Genomic DNA, 27,744 nt, shown 5'->3' with positions numbered 1-27,744 from the left:
AAGTGACTTGCAAGAGTTTAATTATTCTTTCAGAATAACGGTAACTTGACAAAACAAAGTCTAGGGTTTAAAACAAAGGGAAAAATCATAATTCAAATGGGGAGAGAAAAGATTGGTATGAGTTGAGTAACTAAACAAAAGGTAGGCCAAAGTGACTTCTCCAGAGGAAAAGGACTTGCAATCTCCACAGCTAGTGCCCTCGAGGGCTAGCTGAGCGTGCTCCAAGCCCAAGCAGACAACACACAAGGTATGCGAGTCCTTGCCCGTAATAAAACGGGTGCACGGGGGGCACACTGGACAAAAACGCTCAGCCATAGTCACTTCACACGCACTAGATGAAGGCACAGAGATGAATGGTCCTGCCTTTCGGGTCCCTTTATAGCGTCCTCGTCCTGGCGTCGCCCGGCTATGATGTACCAGCTCGCCATTGGTTAGTTTTCACACGTGCTTCATGACGCGGCCACGCAGAGGCGTTTCCACAGCGTTTTCACGCAGCTCGAGTTCCCTGAGAGGGAACAGAGGTGTGCAATCTACATGCAATCCACGCTCTCCCTGGAAGACACCGCCACCAGCAGGCGAGCCCGCGAGCACGGGGTCGTAACATTTGTAAGACCATCTTGCGATAAACAAAATTGTCGTTCAAATGGGTTTGCATTAACGTGGTTAATAACTCATTTAACTGACGGCACAAAAAAATACACAATATGAAGCTAACATTTACCTTAAAATTACAAAGAAAATTGCTAAATTGTTAGTATGGACATACACCTTTAAATAATGAGGTAATTATTGTTATTTTACATGATTTGAATGTAATTTAAGAAAACAGTAAAATACTAGATTAATTATAGTATTTCTTTCGTAGAAAATTGAGAAAAAAATTTAATTTGTCATTATTAGCATACTTTTTTACATTTTTCAGTTGGAATGTTAATTTACAGATAATCTATTTATTACAGAGTTTTGCACCTTATTTTAAAAAACAGAAAAACTACTCAATGTTCCCTTCCTACCAGCTCCTACGATTTTCTTCTTTGTCTTTTCTTCACTAACACCATTACAACAGCCCAGAAAGAAAAATCTAAATTTACAGAATGGTATTAATCAACAAATATAATTACATACAATTAAATGGAACTGATCAGTTTTGTCATGCAATAAACTACGTTGTGATCTGTCCGATTAGAACACAAACAACTTGCATCTCGTTACAACATTCTATCCATCCAACACGGAAAAGTGAACACAGCTTTAAGGAAACATCATCCATAACCATCCTCCTTTCTGGAATGGAGAAAACCAGTAAAAATGGTTAAAAAAAATTGTATGGATATGTGTCAGGTCAGTCTGCCATAAGGAGGCAGTTTGGAAGGACCCTCCTCTTCCTCCTTGATGCTCTGGTCAGTGGACTGAGGAGGACAGTTGAAAAGCCTGTTGTCACCTCCTGCTGCGTACAAGAAAACGACATCACTCAAATGTTAGGAGAAAAACATCAAACACCGTAATCACCAGCTATATGGCACAGGGAATGGAACTGGTACGTCCTTCTGTCAGAGGATCTGTCTGTTAGATCCCATGTCGAAGTGTCTTTGGGGAAAAACCCTAAATTGCCGTTCCTGTGGTTTTTGAATGTGTACGAGGGTTAGATAGTCCTGACTGGAAGGAAGATAGAATCTCCTGTAGTCAGTGTATGATTGGAACTGAATGATGACAGGTAGTCTTAAAGAGCTTTGATTGGTCCGAAGACTAGGAGAAATACAATTACAGTCCATTTACAATTAGTTTGGGAAATGGTAATGGTCACCAATGGACAATGGAAATAAATATTCTTGTTTTGCAACTACTCAAAGAGCTGAACAACGTCAATATTTAATTTTGGATTCTTTGCAGAGCATTCTGGAGGAGCTGAGAATTGAACTGTTCACTCTGTACATATGACATCTATCACACTTATGTCCATCCTGAAGACAATGTTTGAAAAACTGCAATAATGTCACGTCATGATAAAGGAAGTTTAGAAAAAACAACACAAGACTACATCTGTATCGTTTGTAGAATAAGTTGTGTGTATGACATGTCAGCTGAGATAAGATGACCGCTCAGGATATGAAATCTGTGCGATGTTTTGAGAAGGCCACTCAGTCATGATGATTAGATGTATTTCGCAGGATAAATAACATGACGGTCCTTGTACAATGAAAATTGTGCACGCGTAGAACCTACCTTTTTATTCCAGTATACATGTTCGTGCTGGAAAAGAAAACCTTTGAATAGCCTTGACGCAAGACTTGTGTGTGTGTCAACTCTGTCTTCTGTTTGCAAACATTAAATATCCTGTATTTGACACCAGTGTCGAGTGAGAATTTTTCTAAAAGACAATACTTTGTTTTTTTACCTTGCCATGTACAAACCATCTCGGTGTTTTCTGGGTCACACTGAGGGACAAGTGTATCCTGCAACACATACACAAAAAAATAAATCACATCCAGATTTAGGCATCTTTGTGATTATGGTGTTAAAAGTATACATAGACATATATATAGTCTGTTTTTTTCAAAAAGCGACTTTCTAATCTTCAATAGTTGACTAACATAGTATTAGTTCCAAGATCATCGAGCAGGTCTACTAAGCACTTCATTTTGTTACATGTCTCTATATTAGTCTATGGTAAGGTTATCAGTCTGGTCCAGCATCTTAGATTTGGTGAAGGGTTGCCATGACATGTGTTTTGAGAGATTTGCTTAAGCGAGGTTCGAGAATATGCATATATTGGTTGGTTTGCCAAGAGGACACCAGTATTAAGATCCAAGCACTTGCTCATCACGATTCCCTGTCAGCAAACGCTCATTTGACCGCCCTCGATAATAGCAGAAGAGGCTTTCATTTTTATATTTTTTATTTAAAAAAACACATAAATATAACTTTTGTCCACCCAACAACGTAAACGTGGAATGGGTTGGAGAGGAATGATGCTTTAGCCATAGTTTTTTACAATGACATGTGCCCATTTAAAATCATCGTTGCCCAACTCAGGGAGCCAACATTAGCTCAATCAACTAGTTAGCTAAAAGGTAACACTAACCACCAAGCAGTTTTTTTCTGTTATGAAACAAAACCACTTGACTTATGTGGTGAATGCATTAGCGCAAACAGCAGATGTGCAGTGGAGACAGACAGGCATAGCAACAGTTAGTCATTTTAAAGCCCTTCTTCTTTACCAATCCGGTTCTAGCATCATAGCAGCCACAGCAGGGAAGACTGCGGCAGCCCACGAAGGCGATGACAGAGGAGAGAGCTAGGCAGATGGTGCAGGTCAGCAGGATGGTGGCATTGGCCCCCTTCACCATCCGATGAAGCACAAACGTCTGAGCAAATGACAAAGAATGTTGAAATCCTGTATCAAATAAAATAAAATGTGGTCTGAGTTGATGTGTGTAAGTGGTAAATAGAGAGTAGTTGTCTTTTCTAGTCTGCACAAAGCGCTCATGCTGGATGATGTTGCAGGCAGCACAACGTTGGCCACGGCGTCACCAGATAAGCACGTCTGTCATATGTGCTAAATGTGAACCTACTCTAATCTGTTTAGAAAATGGGATGCCTACAGTGAACCTGCCGATTCCGAGGTTCTCTGGCATGGCACATGGAGCTGCATGGTCCCACAAGAGGACATTAGGGCCCCCATGATAACCTCATGTGAGTAGCCTGCCGAAGGTTGTGTTAGGTAAGGCTCTGGCAGTTCTACTGTTCCTCCTTACTCAATGGAACCCAGTGCTGGGTCATTGCTCTTCTATATCGCTCAGCTCTCCTCTTGTATCTCCTCACCATCTCAAGAATGTGCTCGGAGACCCACCGGACCTTCTTGTGATGGCTTGTTCCTATGTAATCTGAATGGTCTGCAGATATCTTATGCCACTACTAGGAACAGGGGAACTAGCTGTGTGCTAAACTAGAGAAATCCTCCCCTCTGTGGGGTTGTTTTATCGTCAAACTGTTGCTGCTTTCAATTGGTCCAAAACAGGAGAAATTTATTCAAGCAAATGGTACACAACTGTGAAAAGGTCCGATTGAGACACAGTTATTGTAAGAGTAGTGTAGGTAATTTAAAGAAAACTGAAGAGAGCTGTGAGGAGACAAGAGCCTGCGAGACAGGAGTCAGATTTGTGTGAGGAATGAGTGGGCAAAGGGGGCGAAGAGTTTGTTAAGCGGCTAGACGTCAAGGGTATGTACAGGGGAAGATGTAGTTTGAGCAGGATACCTGCTTTGTTTTTCAAGCCTGTTGTGTGTGTGTGGGGTTACCACTCGAGGACTGTCGTGCTGGTGGAAGACCTCTTGGTCCTCTTCCCCATAAGTGAGTGTCAGACAGGCGTAACCTGATACAAACGCTGCTGCCACACAGGAGAGTCCGGCTGCTACCACCATCACAATCACCTGGAGACAGAAAGACAAACACATTCTATACATCCATGTCAGATACTATTAGACAATTATATATACATAATATACACAATACGTATACGCACGTATACATATATACATGTGTACATGTTTTAAATATTTATTTGCAAAACAATAATGCATGTTTGATAACCTTTTTGCATTGAATCATACTGGGATGTTTATTTAAACGGATTAACTGGCCCTACCAAAAAAAGAGGCGGGGGAGGGACGCTGCCTACTCACCAGTAAAGAGTTCTTCCGTTGGGAGGCAAACAGTGCCAGTACACCCGGGGTGGTCATAACCTAAAAGGGGGGAGGGGAGGAAACACCTTTAAAGCCCCCCCAAGAGCCCCTTGATTTTTCTAGGCTTCCGTCAAAAGCTACGAAAGCTCACGCAGCCCGCAAGGCTGTGATTGGTCTGCTAACATTGCGGAGTCTCACATTTCCGGTTTCATAGCATAATTCCGCCATTATTAAAACAAAAGATTTTTTTACGAAAGAATCTTGAAGAGCTTTTGTCGGAAGAAATATGTAAACGTGACAATTTATACAACCAGTCATTGGCAGACTATAAGGACGCGCAGATTGCCTCCAATTCATGGCCGTAGATCTCCGCAAACGTCGGTTTGCCGGTCGAGGGGTGTACAAAGTTGTAGTGGAAAATGTGGATCATTCACACATGTATATGCGCGCGCACACGCACACATGTTATGTTATAAATAGATTTCATCCCGTCTCCGAGTCTTAAGTGGCTGCGGTCATGTGCACCGCATTTCAAAATGAAATGCACATTATTCATGGGGTTACGGATAAGGGGCTTGTACAGTCCAAAAAGGCACTAATCGCCATTTTCCTATCCGCCTGTCCCTCTATCTGAACAACGACAAAGAAGTGCAATTAGAGTCATTATACGGGATTGGTTTAAAGACCGTTCAAAGATCGGAAAATTAGTGGAGGTGCATTTCATTATGAATCGTGGTCCACATGACCGTAATTGGAACAAAAAGTGGAACGTTACAATATAGTATATCTTTCACTGAGCAGGTCACGTCATGAGTCAAGATGACAGCAAATGGTAAGTAAGTGGACCTGTATGTAACTATTGGAGACGTTGCAGTGGCTCACCAGTCCGCCCCACACTGGTGTCCTGCTTGCACTCAGCTGGGTATCGTTGCGGAAAACAGCGTCTATGAATCCACACACCACACAAATCCCCGCAGCAGCCAGCTGGAGGATCCCGTGGAGGAGAACGCGCTTCTGGTTGAACGTCAGGTACCGGTGTCTGTCCATCTCCGGCTTCCCCCCGCTCAAAAGCGACACTGCGAGCTCGTGGACTTTATGTCGAAAATACGAGTCCGGCCGGGAGTCTTTGTATGGCACCCTTTTCTGAAATCTGACAGACTTCCCTAACCCGTGTGCATCTTCCGGGCCGCAGGCTACTGCGGGCTCAGTTTATCCATTAACTTGCTGACCCGCTGCAGGTGGAAAGGCATTGTGATTTTAACCCCACAGTTTGGACTCCCAGGCAATCAACCCTTGCCTGGCGTTGCGTTGGGACTTTAAAAACGATTCACCAAAAGCAATATTTCCCTAAATCAAACATGGATTTGTAAACTATAATTACTATGCCAATACCTGTAGTACAAACCAAATTTGAATTGTAGAATGTGGGACATTACACTGGCCTGGGGTAAATGTTCCCTCAATGACTACCTGCAGGTATTTCCCATATTAACGTGGCACTGTAACACATACTAGTTTAAAGACAAATTTGCTGAAAAAATGTTGTCATACCTCAAGCCAGATCAGCCCTGCATCTCTGTGTGAATAATCATGAAACTGAAATTGTCCAACTTGTCAGCCAAGCTACCTAGCTTTCAGTATTGCCATAATCAACTTTAGCATGAACATTGTCAGACATAAGGTCTTAAAGTTTTGATTCTCAAATCTTCAACTATAAGAGTCCAATTTTGATTTCTAATTTCTTATTAGCACAGATACACAGTGTCTTCATTTTCAATACTGAAAACACAAAACTTCCCTATATTATACACAGACGAGTAGCAGAAATTATATTATAGAATTTAATCTGGGGTGTTTTGTTTATGGACACAGATAGTTACATTTGATAAGTGGAAACAGTTTGGGTATGCCTCTACTGCAGTGGTAGAGCACCCATTGTTTTCTACAAGTCCTTACTTTACAAATCAGGCCCTCCCCCACACACCTACACACACAAAACCTCAAAGAATACAGTTAGTCACACATTTTTGAATGAGTTAGTGTGTGTATATAAATATATTACTGTAAAATATTTTTTCAACTAACCAAGTCATTGCAATCTACCCCCTGTTGAGCTGATCAACAAACCCCCTGGGGTCTGTTGATCAGCTGTTGATTGCCGTAAGCGCAAAATGAGTCCATATGACCCTGAGTTGCTTTGGAATGAAATTTAATGTGTCCGTTAGAAAGCAAGGATCGTAAGTTAAACCTCGAGGCAACACTTAAGTAAACTGCAGCTATAAAATAAAATATAACTAAATACAGTTAGGTGAAGATACGGTAAGAGAAAGTAAAAAAAAAAAGAAAAAAAAAATCTATAAAGTATGAACCCCCAATCTTTATTGCCAGTAAAATGCAAGGACAGTGGTAAAATTATACTGAACATCACCTTCAGCCAGAGACATGTCTCCTCTCAAAACATTTGGGCTCTTGTTATTTCTTCTGTTGCTTTGGCCTACAGGAATTCATCTGTGTTTTCACAAGTTCCCAGGAAATGCCTGACTTTTCTGGAATTCTTCCAGCTCCCTCTTGTACCAATCAGGGGCCTCAGGGCCAGTATTCCCAGGTGTCTTGTGATCATAACCATAAGAAACAGTTAGCTCCTCATCTTTCTGCACAGTCCTCAAGGTTCGGACACACTTAATTGGCCCAAAACGAGGGTGGACAAACCTGCACAGAGAAAAAAGCATAATGACGTCACTGTGATTTTCTAATACTGCTAATAACAGATATAATAGTTGACAATAGCTATTGCCATCAATAAACAATTTAATTTATTTCAGGGGTATATTATGCATTCATTATACATTTTAGCATTTAGAAAAAACACTGCGTGCCATACTGTATGAAAGCAGCATGCAGCAAACTATACTGCATGGAGCAGACTATATACTATATGCAGCATACTGCACACTACATGCAGCGTACTGTAGCCATGTTACAAAGCTCAACATTGACAGGTCGTATTAAATCTGCAACCCTGTATTGAAATATTTGTAGTAGAAAGCAGGCTCATCACAGCCAATAACACTGATAAAAGGGGTTTTATTGGAATGATATGTCCCATACATATCTGCACGGATTTGTTTTTGTTTTGCACAGGTTGAACATTCAGTGCAAAACAGTTTAATTGCAGCTCCAATAAAACAATTTCCTATTTTATTTTTTGCACAGATAGAACCTCATTTTCATTGTTCTAACAAGACTGTTGCATAAATTGACGAGTCAAACTGTTACAACTGTACAATTTTGTTGCGCTGTTCGAGCATGAACATTTTTTTTTCTTCTCTAAAGTGGGCGGTGACAGAAAAGGTCATAGAACTACTGGGTTGAACTAAGATGATGTATTTCACCTCCTGGATGAAGCCAAGCAATTGTATCTGGTTGTCCTGTAGTCTCTGGTTCTGGCTGCTCCTGTAAGTTAGGGCGCCACCTTTTGGTGTAGCCAGTAACTGCTCCACGTGTTTGTGGCCCATTTCTACTGACCCGGGGTCGCATTTATAAACAGTGCATAGAATCCACACTATATATTTGCCTCCAAGTATAAAATGCGGTCAGGTATAAGATGCCTGAATTAGTTAACGTTTTGTTCCACAAATAAAATAAAATGTTAAAGAAATGCAACCTGCAGCCTTTTTAAAATCATTATTCAGCTTACTACTCATATGAATCATTTGTGATATGCATTGAACTTATTGTAAACCTGCACAACCATCTTTTACACGTCTTATTGTTTATAAAGTCTTCTATGTTTGCAACTTAATCCTTCAAATGCTTATTTTTGTTATCAACGATCTGAAACAAATGTCACATTTATAGTACACATTTACTCGGTAACAGTGTAGCGCTGACAGCTTGATGCAGTAGCAATAAAGGGCACGGCTCTGCAGTGGCTGCTATTAACTTTCATTCTTTTAAAAATTTGATTCCTTTTTCTGGAATGCATAAAACTCTTCCTTTGTTTTTTTTTTTTTATTCTGACCGTTTGTACTCACGCGTCATATTTGCAATTGGGGATGAAGGAGTGGTTTGCCTTGTGACCAAGGGATGCACAGTATCTCTTTGTGTTGACAAAAGGCTGAGGGACATCAATGACTGTATCCTTGTCCAATGAGATCGTGTTCCCGTTTAACGCCCAGTCTCTGCTATCCACCTGAGGAAAAAAAAAGACAAATAGAAGTAAAACAAGTTCATACGCATTCACAATTATACAGTACATTTAGCTAAATATTTCAACAAGAAAAAGCAGTTACGTCTGTCTGCATTGATGAACACGCCGTTCATGTTCGCAAAGTTTATGTTGGGGTTGTATGTATACACAAAAAAACATTATGGATCCATACCTATGGAAGTAAATCTGTGCCATCGGGGGTTGAAATAAAAAGGTGATTGAATTTCTAGCACTGAATATTTATGCATTGAAATTATGTACCTGAATGTTTTTTTGTACCTGAACATTAAAACACCACAAAAAAATTCAACCTAAAAAAAAAAAACTGTTGAAATATTCAGCCGCAAAAGAAATGGAGGTTAATATTCAACCCAAAAAATTTCAACCTTGACACACCAACATCCGGGACACTATGGAAGAGCAATCGATTCTAGATTCAAGATCAGGAGCGTGCGTCAAGCTAAAGGAGCGAGCACCCAAAACACCTTGGGCTTCGGATTGTAGCCATGTCCAATAATAACGGGGCTTTAACTCTTCTTCATGCCATCAGTGTGGTTTGTGTCTAAGATTCCGTAATAGACAGCTGACATTTTAACATTAACAGACTGTATTGGACATGAACTAAGCGGAAGTTAAACGAGAGCGTACAGCCGCTCACAATACGCCTCTTCTTCTAGTTTTGAATTAATTTAATGATGCTGAGATCCTTGGACAAGCTGTTAGGAGTGATTGGCGGAGTTTTGAATCCAGGAATGCACTTGAAGAGGCACATGAGCCGCTGTAGCGTAGTGGGGGGGGCAGTGGCTTTAACGGAGCGTGCAGACGCATAAACCCGACAGGACATGCAGGAATAACCGCAGTAGTGCCGAGTGCGGAAAGTGGTCGGAGGTAGGATCGTTTTTCTGAGCGGCACAAGCCAATCTGGCTACTGGCTACTACTGGTTTTTGAACTACTGGTTTGGCTACGGGTGCGTGTTTGTTTTCCCCCGACAGGCAGGTGTTGTCTGCCTCCGTCACTTCAGTCATCACACATTTGCAAACATATTGTGCTGAAAATGTTCAAAAATGCATCCCATATCCATTGCAGCGATTACGATTGTATAAGTGAGCACTACGTCACTGCCACGTATGAAGTAATACATAAAAGAACATTTATTAAAAGTCCGCCACAACCGGGATTCGAACCGTGTCGCGCAAAATAATGTTGTGCCACAAAGCGCTACACACTCAGCCAACCAAGCTCATAGGACTTAGCTGATTTGTATAGTTGTAATAAAGTTGTATATCGTCAGTGGCAAGCAAAAGTTTTGGTTCAGGGTGAACATTATATGTTCTTTTATGTATTTCTTCATACGTTTCCACACTGATGGCATAAAGAAGAGTTAAAGCCCCGTTATTATTGGACATGGCTACAATCCGAAGCCGAAGGTGTTTTGGGTGCTCGCTCCTTTTGCTTGACGCACGCTCCTGATCTTGAATCTAGAATCGATTGCTCTTCCTTAGTGTCCCGGATGTTGGTGTGTCAAGGTTGACATTTTTGGGGTTGAATATTGTAACCTCCATTTCTTTTGCGGCTGAATATTTCAACAGTTTTTTTTTTTTTAGGTTGAATTTTTTTGCGGTGTTTTAATGTTGAAAAACATTCAGGTACATAATTTCAATGCATAAATATTCAGTGCTAGAAATTCAATCACCTTTTTATTTCAACCCCCGAAGGCACAGATTTACTTCCATACATACCGACCTGCAATATAGCTACAATAAAGGCCTCACTGGGTCTAGTTAGAAAAAAATACAATAATGTTACAGTTCAAGGATTTGCCTACAAACACCTTGGAATTGGAGCATTATTGACTATAAAGTACAGCCTCTCGGACTCTATTAGGGATCTTAAATTACGTTAAGACATAGCTTTCTTGGGGTGCTGCTAGTGGGTCACCCCACCCCCTAATATAATGGTAAGGGGGAAACACTGACATGCTATCAATTACTTAAACCTAAATATTTAAATTATACATCTATTACATTAAGTTAACATTGTTTATCATTACATGTCATTTAGCCTACGCTTTTATCCAAAGCGATTTAAAATAAGTGCATTTCAACCGTAGAGATAAACTCAGAACAACAAGAAAGTGCAATTTAATTAAATAAGCAGTTTTACAACTTGTTATAGAGCCATCATCCAACTATTATTTTTAACTATCCGTTTGACCACGGCTAACTTTACCTAGAAGAAATCAGAATAAAAACATTTCTGCTCACATATTAACTACTTTGTGTGGATTTTCTGAAAAAATTAACCATGTGTATAAATATACAAATGTCAAAATCTGTAACTTTTATTCTCCTAGTCCAGCTACTCCACAATCCTTGCAGGTCTTTACATGAGCTCGATGTATCATACCTCAGGGTGAGTGATTCGAACTCCATTATAAAAAGCCATCACTGTGTCACTAACAGCGTCTGTCTTGGCAAACAGGCCTTCTCCTGCTCCTTTGATCCGAGAGACTGCCACAAACACCCTGACACAAAAAACAATATAGGAACAATATTAAAAAATGCCCTAAAATACTCAGTACCCCAGTTCCACTCCGACTGAAGGGCATTTCAGGACGTGAAATGTCATTGGTTGGGTTTACCGTATGCAGTGAGATGACTTGCCTTTGATCCTCATAAGGGTCAGGAAGCAAAGCGTGTGCCGTAATACAGGTGGATGTGGACTTGTCGTACGAGTACACAGGACCTAAAAAAAATTTTTTTTTTTAAAAGTCTGATATCTACATTTTTTTGGAACAAAAGTAAATGTTCATACGGATTTATAAAACCTTGCCTACCAGTTCCTAATTTGCTTTTATTAATCCGAAATGAACCTGTAAGTGTCTGCAGCTGGTTCAGCCTTGCATCCCCCTCCCCTACTCGCCCACATACAACCATAAACGATCAATGCAAAGCACCGTATGAATGATTATGAAGATCACTTTATGTAAATCACTGCAACTACTGGGAGGAAGACCAGAAAAGGAAGTTTTCTGACACGAGCATGCGAGCATTGTAGACAGACATGTCGTGTTGGGATGGAACTTCCGTGCGACAACTTGCCCACACATTTTTATTATGGGGTGTGCCCGGTCTCACGCTATCAATATTATTTAAAATCAGAAAGACACAAAAATTATATGATAGGGCACAGTGGGTGATTATTATGCTTTTGGAACATCTTATAGAAATAGATCACGTGAAGCTAAGGAGTGGTACAGCACCAGCTGACTGTAACATAGGATGTTGTACACATAAGCGCGTGCATGTGAACTCTGCACCCCTGACACAGGTGTAGATATCAATACATATGAACTCTGCACCCCTTTAGAACAGAGGAAGCCCCCGCCCCCATGTTCCACCCTGTTGTTGTGTATGTGTGACGGATGCGAATAAAAGGCTGTTGTAAAGGAAAGCTCGTGGGAAGTCGACACACCATACACTGGGCTTCCCCTTTGCAAAGTGAAATATACGTTGCTCGTCTGTGGTTTGTTCTCACCTCTCGGTAAGGTAGCAGAAATACCTATCATTATTTTTGCTTGCTTTACATTTCCTACGTGTTCTTATTCCTTACCACTCATCATAACATGAAATAAGCCAACTCATTAAGGACTACCTTGTTTCACCTGGAATATAACTAAAATCAGGAACTTCCTGTCTCAGAATGATGCAGAAAAATTGGTTCATGTTTGTTACTTCTAGACTGGATTACTGTAATTCTTTGTTATCAGGCTGCTCTTGTAAATCACTTAAAGCTCATTTAAGATAAAGCTTAAAACGTTCCTCTTTGATATTGCTTATAGTTAGGGCTGGCTCAGGTTAGCCTGGACCAGCCCTTAGTTAAGCTGCTCTAGGCTTAGACTCCCGGGCGACTTCTTAGGACACACAGAGCCCCTCTCCTTCTAGCGGAAATTGAGTTTCATCTCTTCTGCGCCTCCTAGGCTTCCGTAGTCCCGTTTTTCCTTCACAGAAATGTTGGAGGCAATTTACCTCAGCTGGGCGGAATAACAAGCGTGTGTGTGTGTGTGTGTGTGTGTGTGTGTGTTTGCGTTAAAACGCAGTGAGAGCGACGCAGGCAAGGAGCGAGACGCCAGCCCAGCTGACCAAATGGCAAAACAATATACTGAAAAATGAAGAAAGCTGACAATAAAAGTCAATTATACCCAACCCTGCTGTGGTCGCCATCAGTCCGGAACCTCCCCTAGAACACACACCCGTTACAATGTTGTATTATTTTTAGGGCTGTCAAAAATAGCGCGTTAACGACGTTAATTAGTTGTTTGGTGTTAATTACGTAAACAATTGTAACACATTTCACGCATGCGCAGTGTGACAAATTATTCAGGTCAGGAAAGTACCTCTTCCTCTAGGGAATGCACTTCATCCTATACAACACATTACTGCCACCTGTAGGCATATGTCAGGCTGTCAGGTTCTGCAAGTCGTTTGCGCCAGTCCACGCTGGCACGTTGGAATTCGACGCTGGAAATGGTCAAGCGCGTGAGCAGAAATAAAGAGGCCGGCATCGCCAGACCAGGGGGGGAGCGGGTGCTAGCGGGCAACTCTTTTTCCGTTCTAACTGCCGCTCGACTTCAAGGTGTAACCTTTATTATTGTTCGGTCTGAAACGGCGGTGGCGATTCTGGGGGATGGCCTGGGGTGGCCGTGGCCACCCCTGAAAGCTCATTGGCCACCCCTGTGGCCACCCCAGATCTGATAGGTAGTTGGTCAAGTTCGTCAACACAAGAAACAAGAGAAATGCTGTCAATCAATGATGACAGCTGAACAACTGATGTAGGGTCAGTTTTACATTTTTAACTAACACAGTAACGGTCGTACTGAGGCTGTGAGAGCTGATTTCTGTTCAGCGGACGTTTGGCCACGCAGGTCACGTGACCCATGAGATTAGCGCATTGCACCTGCCGCTGGTCCGCGAAACACGAGGACGGTCACAGTTTACTACAGCGACGATACAACAACGATAAAAACGCCGGAATCTGTCGATTGAGAGGTATGGTCATTTAATGTTTAGTTATATCGTTGTTCCCTCTGAATGTGTAGGAAAACTTTATCTAGCACTAAGTAGCAGCTAAAAGTCGAACTACACTGCACTAGCTGGCTAGCTTAGCAGCCTGCAAAACAAGTTAAGCGTTGAACGTTAGCATTTTATTTTTTTAAATTATTAGGATACCGCCATGAAATATGAAACGCTGTTTTCTGGACTGAAGAGTGAGGGTGTTTGTTTGCAGATGTGTGTTCAATAGAGCTAACAGTGTCTGAAATATAGTGTGACAGTCTAGATTTAAGTAGCCATAGCCCACCCGGTAAGCAGTACCGCATGTGAGCGCAGCTTCTCAGCTCTTAAACTCATCAAGACCCATTTGCGCACAACAATGACAGATGACAGACTGAGCAACCTGGGTGTTCTCAGCATTGAGGCTAGAAGAGCAAAGTCACTTGACATGGACACATTTATTAAACTTTTTGCTACCAATCACCAAAACAGGCAAATTCATCTGATACGATGGATGAACCCAGAGTTTGTCTAATGGTCTTGTTTTTGTGTTGTTAAGGTTTGCTTGGTTTATGTTACTGTTTATATACAATTTTCACAAGTTACATTATGAAGAAGCGCCTTAACCCTTTAGTTATATTTGGTCTGGTGGCATTGCATTGGACTTTAAGTCTTGTCTTGTGGTCTTCGCCCTACGTGAAAGCATTTTGTAGCAGCAGAATGAGCAAAAGCAAGAACTAGCTACCTCTATTGCACTTTGTTACTATTATTAGAATCCTCTATTGTTCATGAGAGTTTAAAGATTTACATTACTTCATAGTATATACTTTGTTTGGAGTTAAGATTTGTTTGGTTTTTGTTACAATTGTTTATATATATGCAACGGATAGTATATAGGTTCTGTTAAATTGCTGCTTAAATGGGGACAGCGCCGTCTACCATGGCCACCCCACACTAGCTTTGTGTCCCATCTTGGCCACCCCAGTAAAAATGTTCTGGATACGCCACTGTGAAACGGGTGTAATTGCAAATAGTGATTAATCCTGATTAATCCACGGAAAATTCGGATTAATTTAAATAAAATGTATTTTGCTATGTTCTTTAAAAGATGTAACCGTCTCAACGACTATTACCGTGAGTAACAACCACGGTTTCCAGGTGTTTGAAGGGTCATTATTTTAGACGTTAAAGTGTTTGGTGGCTATTTGGCGCCATTTGCATTAGCTACATCCGGTCGCCTTGACGTATATTTTCCCTTTTATAAATCTTTCTGCAGACCAGCTCGGTGTGCAGAAAGAGACCAAAAGGCAATGTTTTATTGTCTTCTGCAGGTATGAGTTTCTTTTGTTTTAATGTTGGCATTGTCACAGTTGTAGATAGATTTTAGGTAGTTTTTCTCCTGCACAGAAATGTTGTTGAAGGGAGCTGGTGTGCAGAAAGAGACCAGAAGGCAATGTTTGTGTTTTATTTTCTTCTGCAGGACCAAATAAATGCTGAAAGATCAGTATCCAAGTCGACTTCTTCAATGCCTTAAACACATTTGTTACAAATGCACATCACTAATTCAGCTTCATCCCCATAGTTGGTTCTGCCATCTCGCCTCGCAGGTCTCCGTAGATCGTGGTTCCGTCTGGACCCTCGTCCTGACTGGCTCGTGGACACCTACCTACTTCTAACCATTGATATTCCCAGTTCTATTACTGTAAACAATAATGCGCTTCACTAAATTTGTTTCTTCCATGGAGTATTATTTGTGCTTTCTCGCCTCTCACAGGTTTCCATAGATCATGGTTTTATCTGGATTCTTGCCTCCTGCCATGGCCCTGCTGATACTTGCTACAGCTATCATTATTTTTAAATATTAATCATACTACTATTAGTGTTATCATAAACAAATATTACCCTTTCCTAAAGTTGCGCTTTCCCTCCCCACAGAAGCTTCTGTAGATGGTGGTTGTAACTACAGTGGTCCTGCCGTATACCTGGATTTTAATAATTTCTGTTATAGGAATTGAATGTATTGTACATCTTTTACATTGTTCATTCTGTACACATAATATCCATTGTAGTCTATCAATCTTGTTATGGTCTTCCTAGGGTTTCTTCCCTTTTTTTCCCCCACGTATTCAAGGAGGACAGAGTATATAGACAGAGGACGTCACATGTGTACAGACTGTAAAGCGCTCTGAGGCAAATTTGTAATTTTGGGCTATATAAACTACAAGATCATTCATTTCACCTACATAAAATGATGTGCATATATTTGGAAAGTTTATATAAATAAACCAACTTACTGTTCGGAGTGATTTTGAAGTGCGGCCTTCCACTCTCAGAGGCAATCAGGGTGGCATGGCGAGCTTCAATTATGTCACAATCCACGAAGCTTCCATAGAGAGCCGTGTGTCCATCAGGGTAGATGTATGCTATGGATTCGCCTGTCATCTCGCTGTCCTCATTCACCTCCCCAAACACACAGCCTCCATCCTAGACGCACCACAGTACACACCAACATGCACAATACCGGTAGTTATCATAGACCATTCATTCGCTTTACTTCCATAATGTGTATCAGATTTCTGCCTTTGTCTTAAACAAGGCTTTTGAGAACATTTAGTGCAATACAGTCTGAATAGGACCTCAGAAGAGCTTAAAGTTATGGATCCAAGTGATGCAAAAAGTGCAAGCATGGAGATGACTCACAGGGTAGTAGATCCAGCATTCCCCACAGCGCTTGTTGTCTTTGTATTGGCCCTTGAACGCCAGGCGCCCCTCTGCATTGTACTCCTGAGCGGGTCCATTGAGCTCTCCATCCACATATGTCCCATGGAGGACAGCTCCATCTTCATATGTATACAGCCCCTGGCCCTGCAGAGCATCATCTACATAGAAACCCTCCAGTGCACTATGGATGGACAGGAGAGGAATGGAATTATTAGTGTGCACTGCGCACACTTTTATTTATGTAAACACTTTAGGGTTTAACCATACTATTTCATTTTCAAATATTTGTATAAATCTGAACTTTAAAATGAATTATATTAAATAAAATATAACACTGACTTAATGTTTTATCTAGATTGTTAGTGCAAAACAAGTTGCATTATGACAAGCACCTTCAGAGCAAAAGCAAGTTTACTCTTTCTGAAAAGGTCCCTCAATAAACATTTGATCAGGGAGCAACATTATCCGTCTGTTCATTAGTTGTGGTATTTGTTATGAATGTATACGGATGCATTAATGTTCTTAATGCTTATTGAGGTTGATAAAAGGGTAATTGGAACAACCTGAGGAGAGAACTAGGGAGCCAATGGCAGGTTTTGATCATTTGAAAAACAATTGTGAACCTGAAAGTTTATGTTTTGGTCTTGAAAAGATACAGTAATGTATTTAAACTAAAATATGTGAAAGAAAAGTTTTTTGGGATTGAATGTTCTGACTGTTCTATATTTTTTGAAAAAATATTTTGCTTCATCCTTTACATATATATTTTTTGATATTTTCTTAGATTTTTCAGTTGCAGACCTTATATTTACAAGTTTGATTTTTTTTTTACACTTTCGGATCTTTTTTTCCACATTCAAACATTTGGCCATAATCTGGCGTAGGGGGTGTGGCATAAAACAAAAGGGGCATGTAATCGTGAGACAGCTTAACAAATAAGGCTGAAAACTTTCAACTGCGTTGCATAGGGACCGCAAGACTTATGAATCAACACTTTCTATACAATATATTTAGGATTAGATGGCTGGATCCGGTTAGCCTGGACTAACATAAAACTATTGACACCAGTGACAAAGTTCTGTTTAGTAAGCTGTTGCATTGCAGAATACGAGCAATAAAATCAACTCATTTTAGATTGTACCATTCAACCACACACGAATTTCTGAAGTTTCACACTTCCACATACAATTGTGAAGGCAGCGTAGCATCCGTCCGGTGGAGTTCGGTAAAGCTGGCAAGATATTCACAAATTTGGGCTTTCGGTTCAATAGCTCGTCAGCGAAGAGTTGTTAAAACAAACGACAATACAGCAAATAAAAATATATATATATATATATATATTTTTTTTTTATTGAAAAGATGAATAACTTTGGTTATTAGGAATTTTGGTTCAATTAACTACGTCTGGAAGAGACTTAAAATGCAAAGTGAGCCTGAAAAGTAGTCTTAAGACCGCCCCCAAAGTTACCATTGTTTGAGACGCATGATGATCCCCCGTCCCAAGCCAATACTTATCTGAGCGGAACCTCACTGTGACTATTGACTTGTCCATGTGTATTTAGAGCCAGTGATCAACAGACTTCATTTTTAAAAACTCCTTATGCATGATAAAATATTTGTGAGCGTTCATAAATTTGTCAACGTGCCCACTAATATTACCAATATTACCATTTTTCTCAGTAAATATATTTCTAAAGGAGCTATTGACATGACATTTTCAATTATTGATTGTTTTCACTAAATAAGTAATTACATTTTCACCCTTAGTCATAATTATGCAAATCTTCGATACGGATCTCAACTTTTTTTAATGAACACACCTTTTTTTGTTGAAGATATAATGCTCTGTAACGTTTCATACCTTCCATCAAAGAAGAAGAACTTTCCCTTGCCATTCTTCTCTCCGTGGGTGAAGTGTCCTTCAAAACGATCACTGGATGAATAGGTCACAGTACAGAACCCATGGAGCTGATCGTCTTCATCCAATGGACCTAAACAGAGACATGCAACTATCATTATGCTGAGTAACTAAATAAACATACAAACCATAGGTCACAGGGTGAGTGGGAGGGTACTGATCAGATACACACACAAGGTCTGCTCGACTTTAGATAAATCCACTCAATTGTGAATTTACTTTGGACAGAAATAAAATATCAAGTAAAGCATGTCCATGTTTTATAAGCGGTGCATGGATGCTCTCATATTTAGGATCTTCATCATTTTCTAAGTGAGCCTAAACCCTTTCATGAATGTCATTAATGAGTAATCAAAGAACCCTGGGGAGACTCACCACTTGGTTTAAACACTCCTTGTATCCTGATAAAGGGATCCCTCCTCTATGAGGGGCCATTTAGGACTTAACTATTGAGACACTCTTGCGCACACTACTGAGACACTTACACATACATAGGGTTGCAAAGGGGCGGAAAGTTTCCTGTAAAATTTCCACGGGAATTTTGGTTTGGGAATTTTGAGTGCCTTTCGGGGGGCATCAAAAAGTAGTAGAGTAGGGAAACTTATACTACAGCAGGGCTATTGAGACCATACTACACCATGGCTGTGAAGTGGACGCGGGGGAAGGGGGGTGCGGACAATACGGCTGACAGAGGAGTAACCATCGCGGCTCGGATTATTTTTGGCACGTTCACACCAAACGCGTCGCCAGCGTTTTGCGCCACAGGATTACATACAAAGTCTATGCACAGACCCAATGACGTATTGTTAAATGACACACTGGTATAGTACATGTTAAGTAACATATATGACGTTTGCTCAATGATAACGTGTGTGTGTGGCTCTTAAAAGAGCCATTTGGTTGTGCTTGAGCATATGCTGTTTCTCCACGGGACAGTTCCCTTGGCATGGAGGTATGACGTGAAGTCCGGTGCCCAATCAGAGCCAACGAGCTAACGAACGGGCTGACCACAAATGTTCCCAGAGAGTCCTGCGGCGCGTTTAGAGCGTCTGGTTGCTGTTTGGGAGTCAGATGTTGAGGAGGTAACAGTAAGGAGGGTAAGGAGGACGTTAATGAGGTCCATGAAGGAAACATTTAGAGAAAAAATGTTTTTGTTGTTTGATTAAAGAATAAAAAGTTTTACTCACAAAATATCAAAAAAGTCCAAAATGTAATTTTGAAAAATATTAGAAATGTTTGCATGCTTTTCTGCTCATGACAAGATAAATACAGGTAAATTACCACAGAATTTCTAGTTTAATCCCGTAAATTCCTGTGGAAAGCTTCCAACTTTGAATATTCCCGGAATTTTGCAAACCTACACATACATACTCATCCGTATGCTAGTAAGATTTCATGTATACACACTAGTGAGATGCTCTTACGCACACTAGTGAGATATGTATATGACACAGCAGTACACTCTTAAGAAAGTGTGTTGTTTTTGTGACACAATAAATGTGTAAAATTTACACATTTATTGTGTCACAAAAACAACACACTGATTTACACTGTAAATCATAAAATAACACATTTTGCGATGGTTTCTGCAAATGTGTTGCAAGTGAAAATGTTGACTTGGCCCCGAAGCATAAGGTTAATAACTGTAGTGATTGCTATGTAAGTTAACATTAACATGTGAAGTTTAAGCTAACAGTCAATGTTAGCTAGCTCTGACTACAGGGGTAAAGTTTTAGTATTCAACGTATACTTCTCTTGCAGGGCAGGCTAACTTAACACTTTGGTCTCAAGTTATTTTACGTTAGAAAAGTCAATTTGGGCCGATATGAAGCACTGTAGCGGATATGGCTTTCTATTAATGTGCTGGAAATGATACCAAAAATGTTTAGCTTTGATAGCCAACGTAGCTAATATTAGTGAATATAGCTAGCTAGCTAGTTAAGGAGGTTATGTGCTCCGGGAACTAGCAAAACCTCGTCAAAAAAAGCCATCATGAAGAATAAATCCTTTTGATATAAAGTTGACTAGTATTTTAATCGGTTACGTTTATCCGTGTGGAATAAACGTCACATTTGATTTTTGAGCGGTTGATATTGAAATTGAAAATCGCGCCATGCCTTTCTTGTTTGGCTGGCTTGTCTGTTAGCCGTTATGGCGCTTTTTTTTATACCATGCTAGAATAATTTAGGTTTCTCAAGTACAATAATGACTTCCAAGACTACGTTGACTGCGACACAAGTACAGATGTTAAGGACTACAAGTTCCAAGTATGGGTCGCGACAGTGGTCCAGCTGGAGTTTATTGAGTTTCAAAGACCACATGTGGAAAACGAAAAGGTGACCATTTTCAGTGACTTCCATACTTTTTTTTTTTTTTTTTAACACTAGCAAACTAGCTGACATAATCCACTTGTTTGTTCTTGTGTTTTGTAGAATGACCTGGCTGCACAGCTAAAATCTCTTCTAGAAACAAAGGCTCCAGACATACTGGCTGAACATCAACATACAGGCACACAATCCACCAACAGCAGAAAGAAACTTGTCAAATTAAGTGTCTGATCTTGTTGAGAAAGATGGATTGTAAGTTGGAAAGACTAATATACTTTATTTAATTTCTAAGTAAAAGTATCTACTTTGTAAGCTTTAAGGTCTGAGCACAAGTGGATAAAAAAACTATAGGATATTCTCTATTCCCCTATTACTATAACACTGTGTTGCATAATATGCAATATGAAAAGATATACATCTGAAAAGTATAAAGCTATATACAGAGTGCATATTTAGGCATTAAATCTGTCATGTGCATGACATTTTATTTTTCTCTCCAGTTACCCCTCTCGGAGAAACTGCATTTGGCTAAATCATTAACTACACTCTTCCCATCACTGAATGTGACAGTGTCTGGAAAGGGTAAAGGATTTATACATTATTAAACATGCCGAGTAAAAATACTACCTATAAAAAGCTACTACATATTGCTTAATTAAACCAGTCAACCATATTTTTTGCTTTGTAGTTAGTAAATTTATATATTAAAAGGTTTTTGAATGCTTCTAGGAGAAAATATCAAAACGTTTATAAATGTAGTTATTTTGTTACTCTTTTTTTGTAGGAACATTTATATGATCCTGTATCACATAAAGGCTTCAAAGAAATGAAGTTACGAAATATCAGACGGAATCTGGAGGAGAGCCAGCGGCGCTACCAGAAGAGAAGGATGTCTTGCGGAGCAGCAACAGCAGCTCAGCCTTCAGGAGGACGAAGACCCAAGCGAGTGGTTGACGGTCATTACAAGAATGAAGCCATCACCTGAGAATATGAGCCCAATTAAGACAGCAATGGACAAGACATCCCAAGCCTGGTAAGACTGAACTTTACCTAAGTGTTCAAAGATGTGAGCTTTGAAATGGATCTTGAAAGTGGTCAACAATCTAACATTAAAGTAAAAGAAATGTGTGGTTGTTTCGTATGCCAGCTAGATGTGGAGTTTGGAAGATTGTTCGATGGGAAGGCAGAGATGTTCATAAGGAGGTGGGAGTCGTCCATTATCCCAAAACTGAAGCAGATTGCGATTTTGGAGAAGGGTGGAGTGTCCTCCTTGTTGGATAAAACTGGAAACCAGAATGATGGTAAGTAGTACATTTTATTACTTCCTTGCTGTCCTAGTTTGTTGTACTTATATTAATTATCAATTTAATGTTATCATCCCAAATATACGAACCCTATATATGTAGGATATGTCTACTTCTGCAGATTTACAATTGAATTACGAAGTGAATTCTTTCTCCAACTGTGCTAGGATCTCTTAACCTTAATTACATGCATATGTTGCATTGTTTAACACTGTTATCTTATGTTAGCTCCTTGATGTTTCAGTCTTGAAATGTGTTTACTTTTTAAGCACGGGACCAACATCCCCTCCCTTTGTGATGTTGATGATAGATCCTCGAGGCCCCCCTCAGCGGAGCCATCAGCCACAGTTAGTGTGCATCGGCCATTTGTCCAGCCAAGCCAGTTTGTCATTGTTGACAAACCTCATTTTCCTGCCGTGTGCCTTATGAAAAGAAAAGTGACAAGTGGTGTACTATAACGAAAGCGGTGTCCTATGACATTGCTAAAGATATGGTCCCTGTTGCAACTGTTGAACAAGTCGATTCAAAATGCTCCTGAAAACGATTGAGCCGAGATATGAGCTTCCCAGTCGCGACTACTTTGCAGTTGGCAAGTGTGGAGAGTGACACTAATCCCCTCAAGTGGTGGAAGGATCATGAAGTTGTCTTTCCAGGTCTGAGCAGCCTGGCAAAAAAATACCTCTTCGTTCCAGCTACCAGTTCACCTTGTGAAAGGGTTTTCAGCTGCAGTGGCAATATCGTCACCTGCCACAGAGCATCTCTGAAGCCGGATACCGTTGACAGGCTGCTGTTTCTCGCACAAAATCTTTGAACAAAGGAGGACACGCTTGTTGGTCTTCTAATGTCTACCTCAAGACAGCATTACTGTTTATCAAAGTAAAAAAATAGGGGGAAAATGTTTGAGTTCTTAAACTAAGCACTTTATTTTATAAAGATTTTTTTAAAGATATTTTTTTATTTATATGTGCACCTTATGGAGCTTTGTTTTCAAAAAGAATACTCCTGTTATACACTATGTATGTTTACATATTATTATTTGAATGGCTGAGCATTTGTTTATTGTTTAATTTATTATTCATTCATTTTTATTTATTTGATTTTGCAACTCCTTACTGAAATAGCTGGTTACAATTAAACGACTAATGACATGTCATATTTGGCTTTGACATTTGCGTTCAGGTTTTCTTCCCTTTAATGTGGAGAAAATATTGGGATATATACCGTATATCGATATCCAGCCAAAATATAAAGCCTAAAATCCAAATGTGCAGAACTAAGTAGCTATGCAGCTACTTTTCTTGCACAAATGGACTCGGCTTCAAATGCAACTTTAAGTGATGTCCAAAGGAGTGTTACTTGCACCAAAGAACTATTGGACAGGACAGTAGATAGCCTTCAAGCATCTACCACTTCATTGCTAAGGACTTATTCAATCCCACAAGACAATGAGAATGTTGTTTTATTAATGAAAGACTTTGAAAGTTCCCAAAATGTATTTAATGATTTGGACAACCCCTATAAAATGGTAAAATATTTTGAAGATAAGTATTCTCTTGTGAAGCTAACAGAAATCTTCCTAGGCCATAGAGCTGACACCACAAAAAGACGGATTTGTCAAACAATCACTAACTGCTAATACCTTTCAGTATATTTCCATTCTTGACACTTAAATTTATAGAAAACGCAGACCTTGTATTTGCAATCTCACAAGAGTACAGATGGAAAGATGTGGGATTACTGTGACGGGGCTAACTTTGCCAGTCATGACTTCTACAAAAAGCATCCAAATGCACTACAGATTCAACTTTACTTTGATGATGTGGAAACCACAAATTTTCTGGGGTCAAAAACTAAGATTCAAAGAATGGGTGCTGTGTATTTCTCCTTAAGAAACCTGCCGCCTCAGTACAACTCAAGCTTAGCAAATATCCATCTCTGCCTTCTGTTCAATTCCATTGACCAAGAAACATATGGTTCTGGAAAGATACTGGAACCACTCCTGGATGACATTAGATTTCTGGAATGTCATGGTATAGAGATTGAGATGAAAGAAGAATTGCACTTCTTGTTTGGAACAGTATGTCTGTTAACAGGTGACAATTTAGCAATTCATTCATTATGTGGTTATATGGAAAGCTTTTCTGCCAACAAGTTCTGCCATATTTGCATTGTTCATAAGAATATCTCACAAATGGTATTTGATGAAAACAACTTTGAAAGACAAACAGAGACAATTACCAACACCATGTTGCTTTAAATGATGGAACTGTAACAGGAATCAAAGAAGATTCATGCTTGAATACTCTACAGTACTTTCATGTAACAGAAAATGTGGGGGTTGACATAATGCACGATGTCCTTGGAGGAGTGGCACCTTTAGAGGTCAAACTACTACTTTGACAATTCAACATTTATGAGGAAAAACTATTGAGCCTGGAACAATTAAATAAAAGAATAGTCAGCTTTATGTGTATTCAAATGAGGAAGAAAAAAAAACAGCGCCATCATCAGACTGCAATTAGACAGACCGCAGCACAAATGTGGTGTCTCATACAAGTTTTACCTTTCCTACTTGGGGACTTGGTGAATCCAGAGAGCCTTCACTGGCAATTATTTGTATTGCTTCGTGAAATATGCAGTATAATTTTTGCACCTATTGTAACAACTGGACTTGAAGTGTATTTAAAGCAGCTTATTATAGACCATCATAAACTAAAGAAATCTATCCAGACAGAACACTGATCCCTAAACACCATTTTATGACACATTATCCTAGCATGATGGTTTTATTTGGACCATTATCCAAACTATGGTGTATGCCGTTTGAAGCAAAGCACAACTCTCTGAAAAGACAAGCACATGTTGTCTGCAATTTTAAGTATATATCAAAGACACTGGCCTACAAAAACCAAGTTCAGCAAATGCATTGCTGGAGATTCGGACAACCACTGGGTAACAAAATGAGTGTCACAAATGCTTGTCCAGTTATTCTCGGATCCCTAGACAATGGTGAACAGTTGATTGATCATCTCAGGTCAACACTTAATGAGGACTTTTCAGAAATGATGTGCGTTTCATACAGAACAGGGACAGTTGTTGTAATGTCAGCAGACACTGATGAACCAGCCTTAGGAGAAATAGTTCATCTTCTCCCACAGGTAGACAAAGGCACTGCTGTAGCTTTTCTATGGGTTGTAAATATGAACTTTTTTGATGACCACATGTATGTTTATGCTGTTGAAAGAGTTGATGAGTTCAAACTTGTAAGGATTCCTTGTGATTGGTCTGATTTTAGACCGCTTGAGTTTTATACAGGTTTTAGAGGAAATTAGATTTTATGAAATGTTGACTAAATTTTAAGGGGAAAATCAGATCCCAAGTTGTATATTTTGTAGTCCTGATGTTTTGTTTCTAATGAATTCAAAAATGTAATGTTGACTAAATGTCAAGATGTGTAGAAAAATACATTTCTCAAAATAATTAGTGGCATATTAATTTGAATTCAGTGTAAAATAATATGCTTCATTTGTATGACATTTCTAATAATTGCACAATTTAATGTAAACACATAACTTAGTATTTACACAGCAATACACATCTATGTGTTAATCCGTTTTGCACAGAAAGTGTGTTCATATCCTTGACACACAAGTATTGTCCCAAATACAACTCATTGATGTGTAGGAAATTAACACAGCTTGTGTGAATTTTGACACATCCTTTTTAAGAGTGTGTGTGTATACTATATGTATGTATGTATCTGCGCACTGTAATACGCGTTTGTGTATTTGACGTCCTGCTTGCAACCAATAAATTTACTTTTGCAACTTTGATCATTCATCAAGACCCTGTTTTTCACATTAGACAAACATGGAAACAAATCATTCTCTTCTCCCTAACTAGTTTTATTGAAATATTCCACAACAATACTTCTTTCAAGCGTCCCTCATTGTAGCATTTCTACAAATATTTTTCTGAACCCACAATAGACATGAAAAGGTTGCATAGGTCACGGACCACATAAATTGTGTACATGATATAAGCAAAATCCTAAAATGGCGATGGCTTGAGGCTTTTATAAATCCGGGGCAGCAATTGCATGGGCTTTGTTAATCAAGACATGTCTTTGAGAGATACTATTGATTTTATTGGTGGGTTACAGTGTCACCAGTAGAACTAATAAAACAGCTAATGTTGCAGAAGGTGCGAACCGGTGCGTTTAGTTTTCAAAAACAGGTATATAGGTAAAAATGGAACAGTTTCATATTGCGCACTTTATATTCATTTTTTTCTCCGAAATGGAGCAACTGTATTTTGGGAAAATACATCGGAATTGACCATGAAATCCAAAGTATCAAATGCACACCGCTTTATTGAGCTGATAATCGGAATCCGAGCTCATGTGGGGCTAACCGGAAAACCTTCATGTGAGCGTTTGGGTTGACACACCGCGCCTTGTCAAATGGAACCAGCAGCGGCACACTACTACCACACAGGCCGCCCTAACGAGCCTGTCTGCGGACTTCCTAAGTAAATAAAGTCCGTGGCGCCGTGAAGTGAGCCAGCGGGCCCAGCGACAGACTTCCACGGAGGACTGGATCGTAACGTTATATCAATCAAGACACATGCACACACGTGCACAGCCACAGCTTCCAGCGGAACGCAGTGAGAAGAAGAAGTTGCTCACCTTCCACGAGCTCCTCCACGTTTTCATCCTCGCTGTCCATGCCTAAGGGAGCTGCTGCGCACCCTCTGCCGCAGCAATGACTGCTGCTCCTGCCGCCCACGTGGCGTGATTAGGCGATAGCACGAAGAGACACCGGGTCGCCCTTTCTGTCCGAAATTCTCCACTTGATCCTGAAAATCATAGATATCTATGCTGAAGATAACATTCAGAGCGGATGGGAATTGACAATAACAAAATAAGACTTTCATCTCGCAGGTATGCAGCCATTGTTAAATAATTATATTTGGAGATTTGCTTTTGGAACAACCTACAAATTATGAGGCAATTTAATAGTTGACAATCCTGATATTCATGTGAACTACAGCAGTCTTCCATAATGTCTTCATTAATATCAGCTGATATCATTATCCTTTCTCAAATCTGGCTTTTGTTGCTTTTAAGATGTGGCATATTGTATTTGGATTCTCCATTAGCTAGGGCCAAACCGACCACAACAAATCTATTGTTATATAATTCAAAATTATAACAAAGAAAACAAATCTAAATACAAAGATACACAACCACAATTGTGGTTTACCACGTGGTCTGACAAACTGAGTGACATCGTGTCAGGACTGGTAGGTGCAGGCAGAGGCATGACTCAAATGCAGAGTTTTAACAAAAAGTAACTTTTAATAAATCTAAAACTTGAAATTTCAAAAATCCAAAAATTGAATAAACCAAGGCCACGACGACTCTGTGACAATGAGGCCAATCTTTAGACATGCAATGACACAAGGGATAAGCGACTGACATGGCTTAAATACATAGGGGAGGTGCAGGTGATTGGACACAGGTGGAAACAA

General features: G+C 39.9%; 2 protein-coding genes and 1 long non-coding RNA gene across 9 annotated transcripts; 1 reads left to right on the top strand and 2 right to left on the bottom strand.

The window, feature by feature from the left end:
* Window positions 1–3: 3 nt before the first annotated feature.
* Window positions 4–27,254, bottom strand: setd7 (SET domain containing 7, histone lysine methyltransferase). 6 transcript variants are annotated; one of them, XM_037459697.2, is made up of 8 exons: window positions 26,900–27,230; window positions 18,525–18,654; window positions 16,643–16,844; window positions 16,237–16,426; window positions 11,555–11,636; window positions 11,298–11,415; window positions 8,715–8,872; window positions 7,038–7,389 (listed from the first exon to the last, which is right to left on the bottom strand). In XM_037459697.2, the coding sequence occupies exons 1-8, from the start codon at window positions 26,937–26,939 to the stop codon at window positions 7,197–7,199; spliced, it is 1,113 nt and encodes a 370-aa protein (XP_037315594.2). In that variant the 5' UTR covers window positions 26,940–27,230; the 3' UTR covers window positions 7,038–7,196. The 6 variants fall into 6 exon arrangements, with proteins under 6 accessions (XP_037315598.1, XP_037315597.1, XP_037315594.2 ...); XM_037459701.2 differs by lacking the exons at window positions 7,038–7,389; window positions 8,715–8,872; window positions 11,298–11,415; window positions 11,555–11,636 and adding exons at window positions 4–1,444; window positions 2,396–2,453 and having other exon boundaries at window positions 26,900–27,247; XM_037459700.2 differs by lacking the exons at window positions 7,038–7,389; window positions 8,715–8,872; window positions 11,298–11,415; window positions 11,555–11,636 and adding exons at window positions 1,323–1,447; window positions 2,396–2,453 and having other exon boundaries at window positions 26,900–27,246.
* On the bottom strand, window positions 2,945–5,908 carry zgc:113425 (uncharacterized protein LOC541425 homolog). The gene is made up of 4 exons (XM_037459705.2): window positions 5,527–5,908; window positions 4,681–4,740; window positions 4,297–4,428; window positions 2,945–3,365 (listed from the first exon to the last, which is right to left on the bottom strand). Exons 1-4 carry the CDS (start codon window positions 5,725–5,727, stop codon window positions 3,141–3,143), a joined length of 618 nt encoding a protein of 205 aa, XP_037315602.1. The 5' UTR covers window positions 5,728–5,908; the 3' UTR covers window positions 2,945–3,140.
* LOC119210082 (uncharacterized) lies at window positions 18,663–26,013 on the top strand. Of its 2 annotated transcripts, none has more exons than XR_005119619.2 (5): window positions 18,663–21,160; window positions 21,409–21,490; window positions 21,693–21,941; window positions 22,056–22,209; window positions 22,523–26,013. It is a non-coding gene; the product is annotated as an uncharacterized LOC119210082 (long non-coding RNA). The 2 variants fall into 2 exon arrangements; XR_005119618.2 differs by having other exon boundaries at window positions 22,482–26,013.
* Window positions 27,255–27,744: the final 490 nt, after the last annotated feature.

Source organism: Pungitius pungitius, chromosome 2, assembly GCF_949316345.1.
Source record: "Pungitius pungitius chromosome 2, fPunPun2.1, whole genome shotgun sequence".
NCBI lineage: Eukaryota > Metazoa > Chordata > Actinopteri > Perciformes > Gasterosteidae > Pungitius > Pungitius pungitius.
Note: the sequence above shows the minus strand (reverse complement) of the source record. Positions and strands in the feature narration are given on the sequence as shown.

What these genes read in the sequence shown, in the direction of transcription:
- zgc:113425 (XM_037459705.2), bottom strand. Translation starts at nt 5,727, where the DNA reads ATGGACAGACACCGGTACCTGACGTTCAACCAGAAGCGCGTTCTCCTC. An exon ending in TCTCCAATAGTTACATACAG is followed by an intron (nt 4,741 to 5,526) that starts GTCCACTTACTT and finishes CCCCCCTTTTAG; the next exon opens with GTTATGACCACCCCGGGTGT. An exon ending in AGCACGACAGTCCTCGAGTG is followed by an intron (nt 3,366 to 4,296) that starts GTAACCCCACAC and finishes TCATTTGCTCAG; the next exon opens with ACGTTTGTGCTTCATCGGAT.
- setd7 (XM_037459697.2), bottom strand. Translation starts at nt 26,939, where the DNA reads ATGGACAGCGAGGATGAAAACGTGGAGGAGCTCGTGGAAG. An exon ending in CGTGGAGGAGCTCGTGGAAG is followed by an intron (nt 18,655 to 26,899) that starts GTGAGCAACTTC and finishes GTCTCTGTTTAG; the next exon opens with GTCCATTGGATGAAGACGAT. An exon ending in TTCGAATCACTCACCCTGAG is followed by an intron (nt 8,873 to 11,297) that starts GTATGATACATC and finishes TTTTTTCCTCAG; the next exon opens with GTGGATAGCAGAGACTGGGC.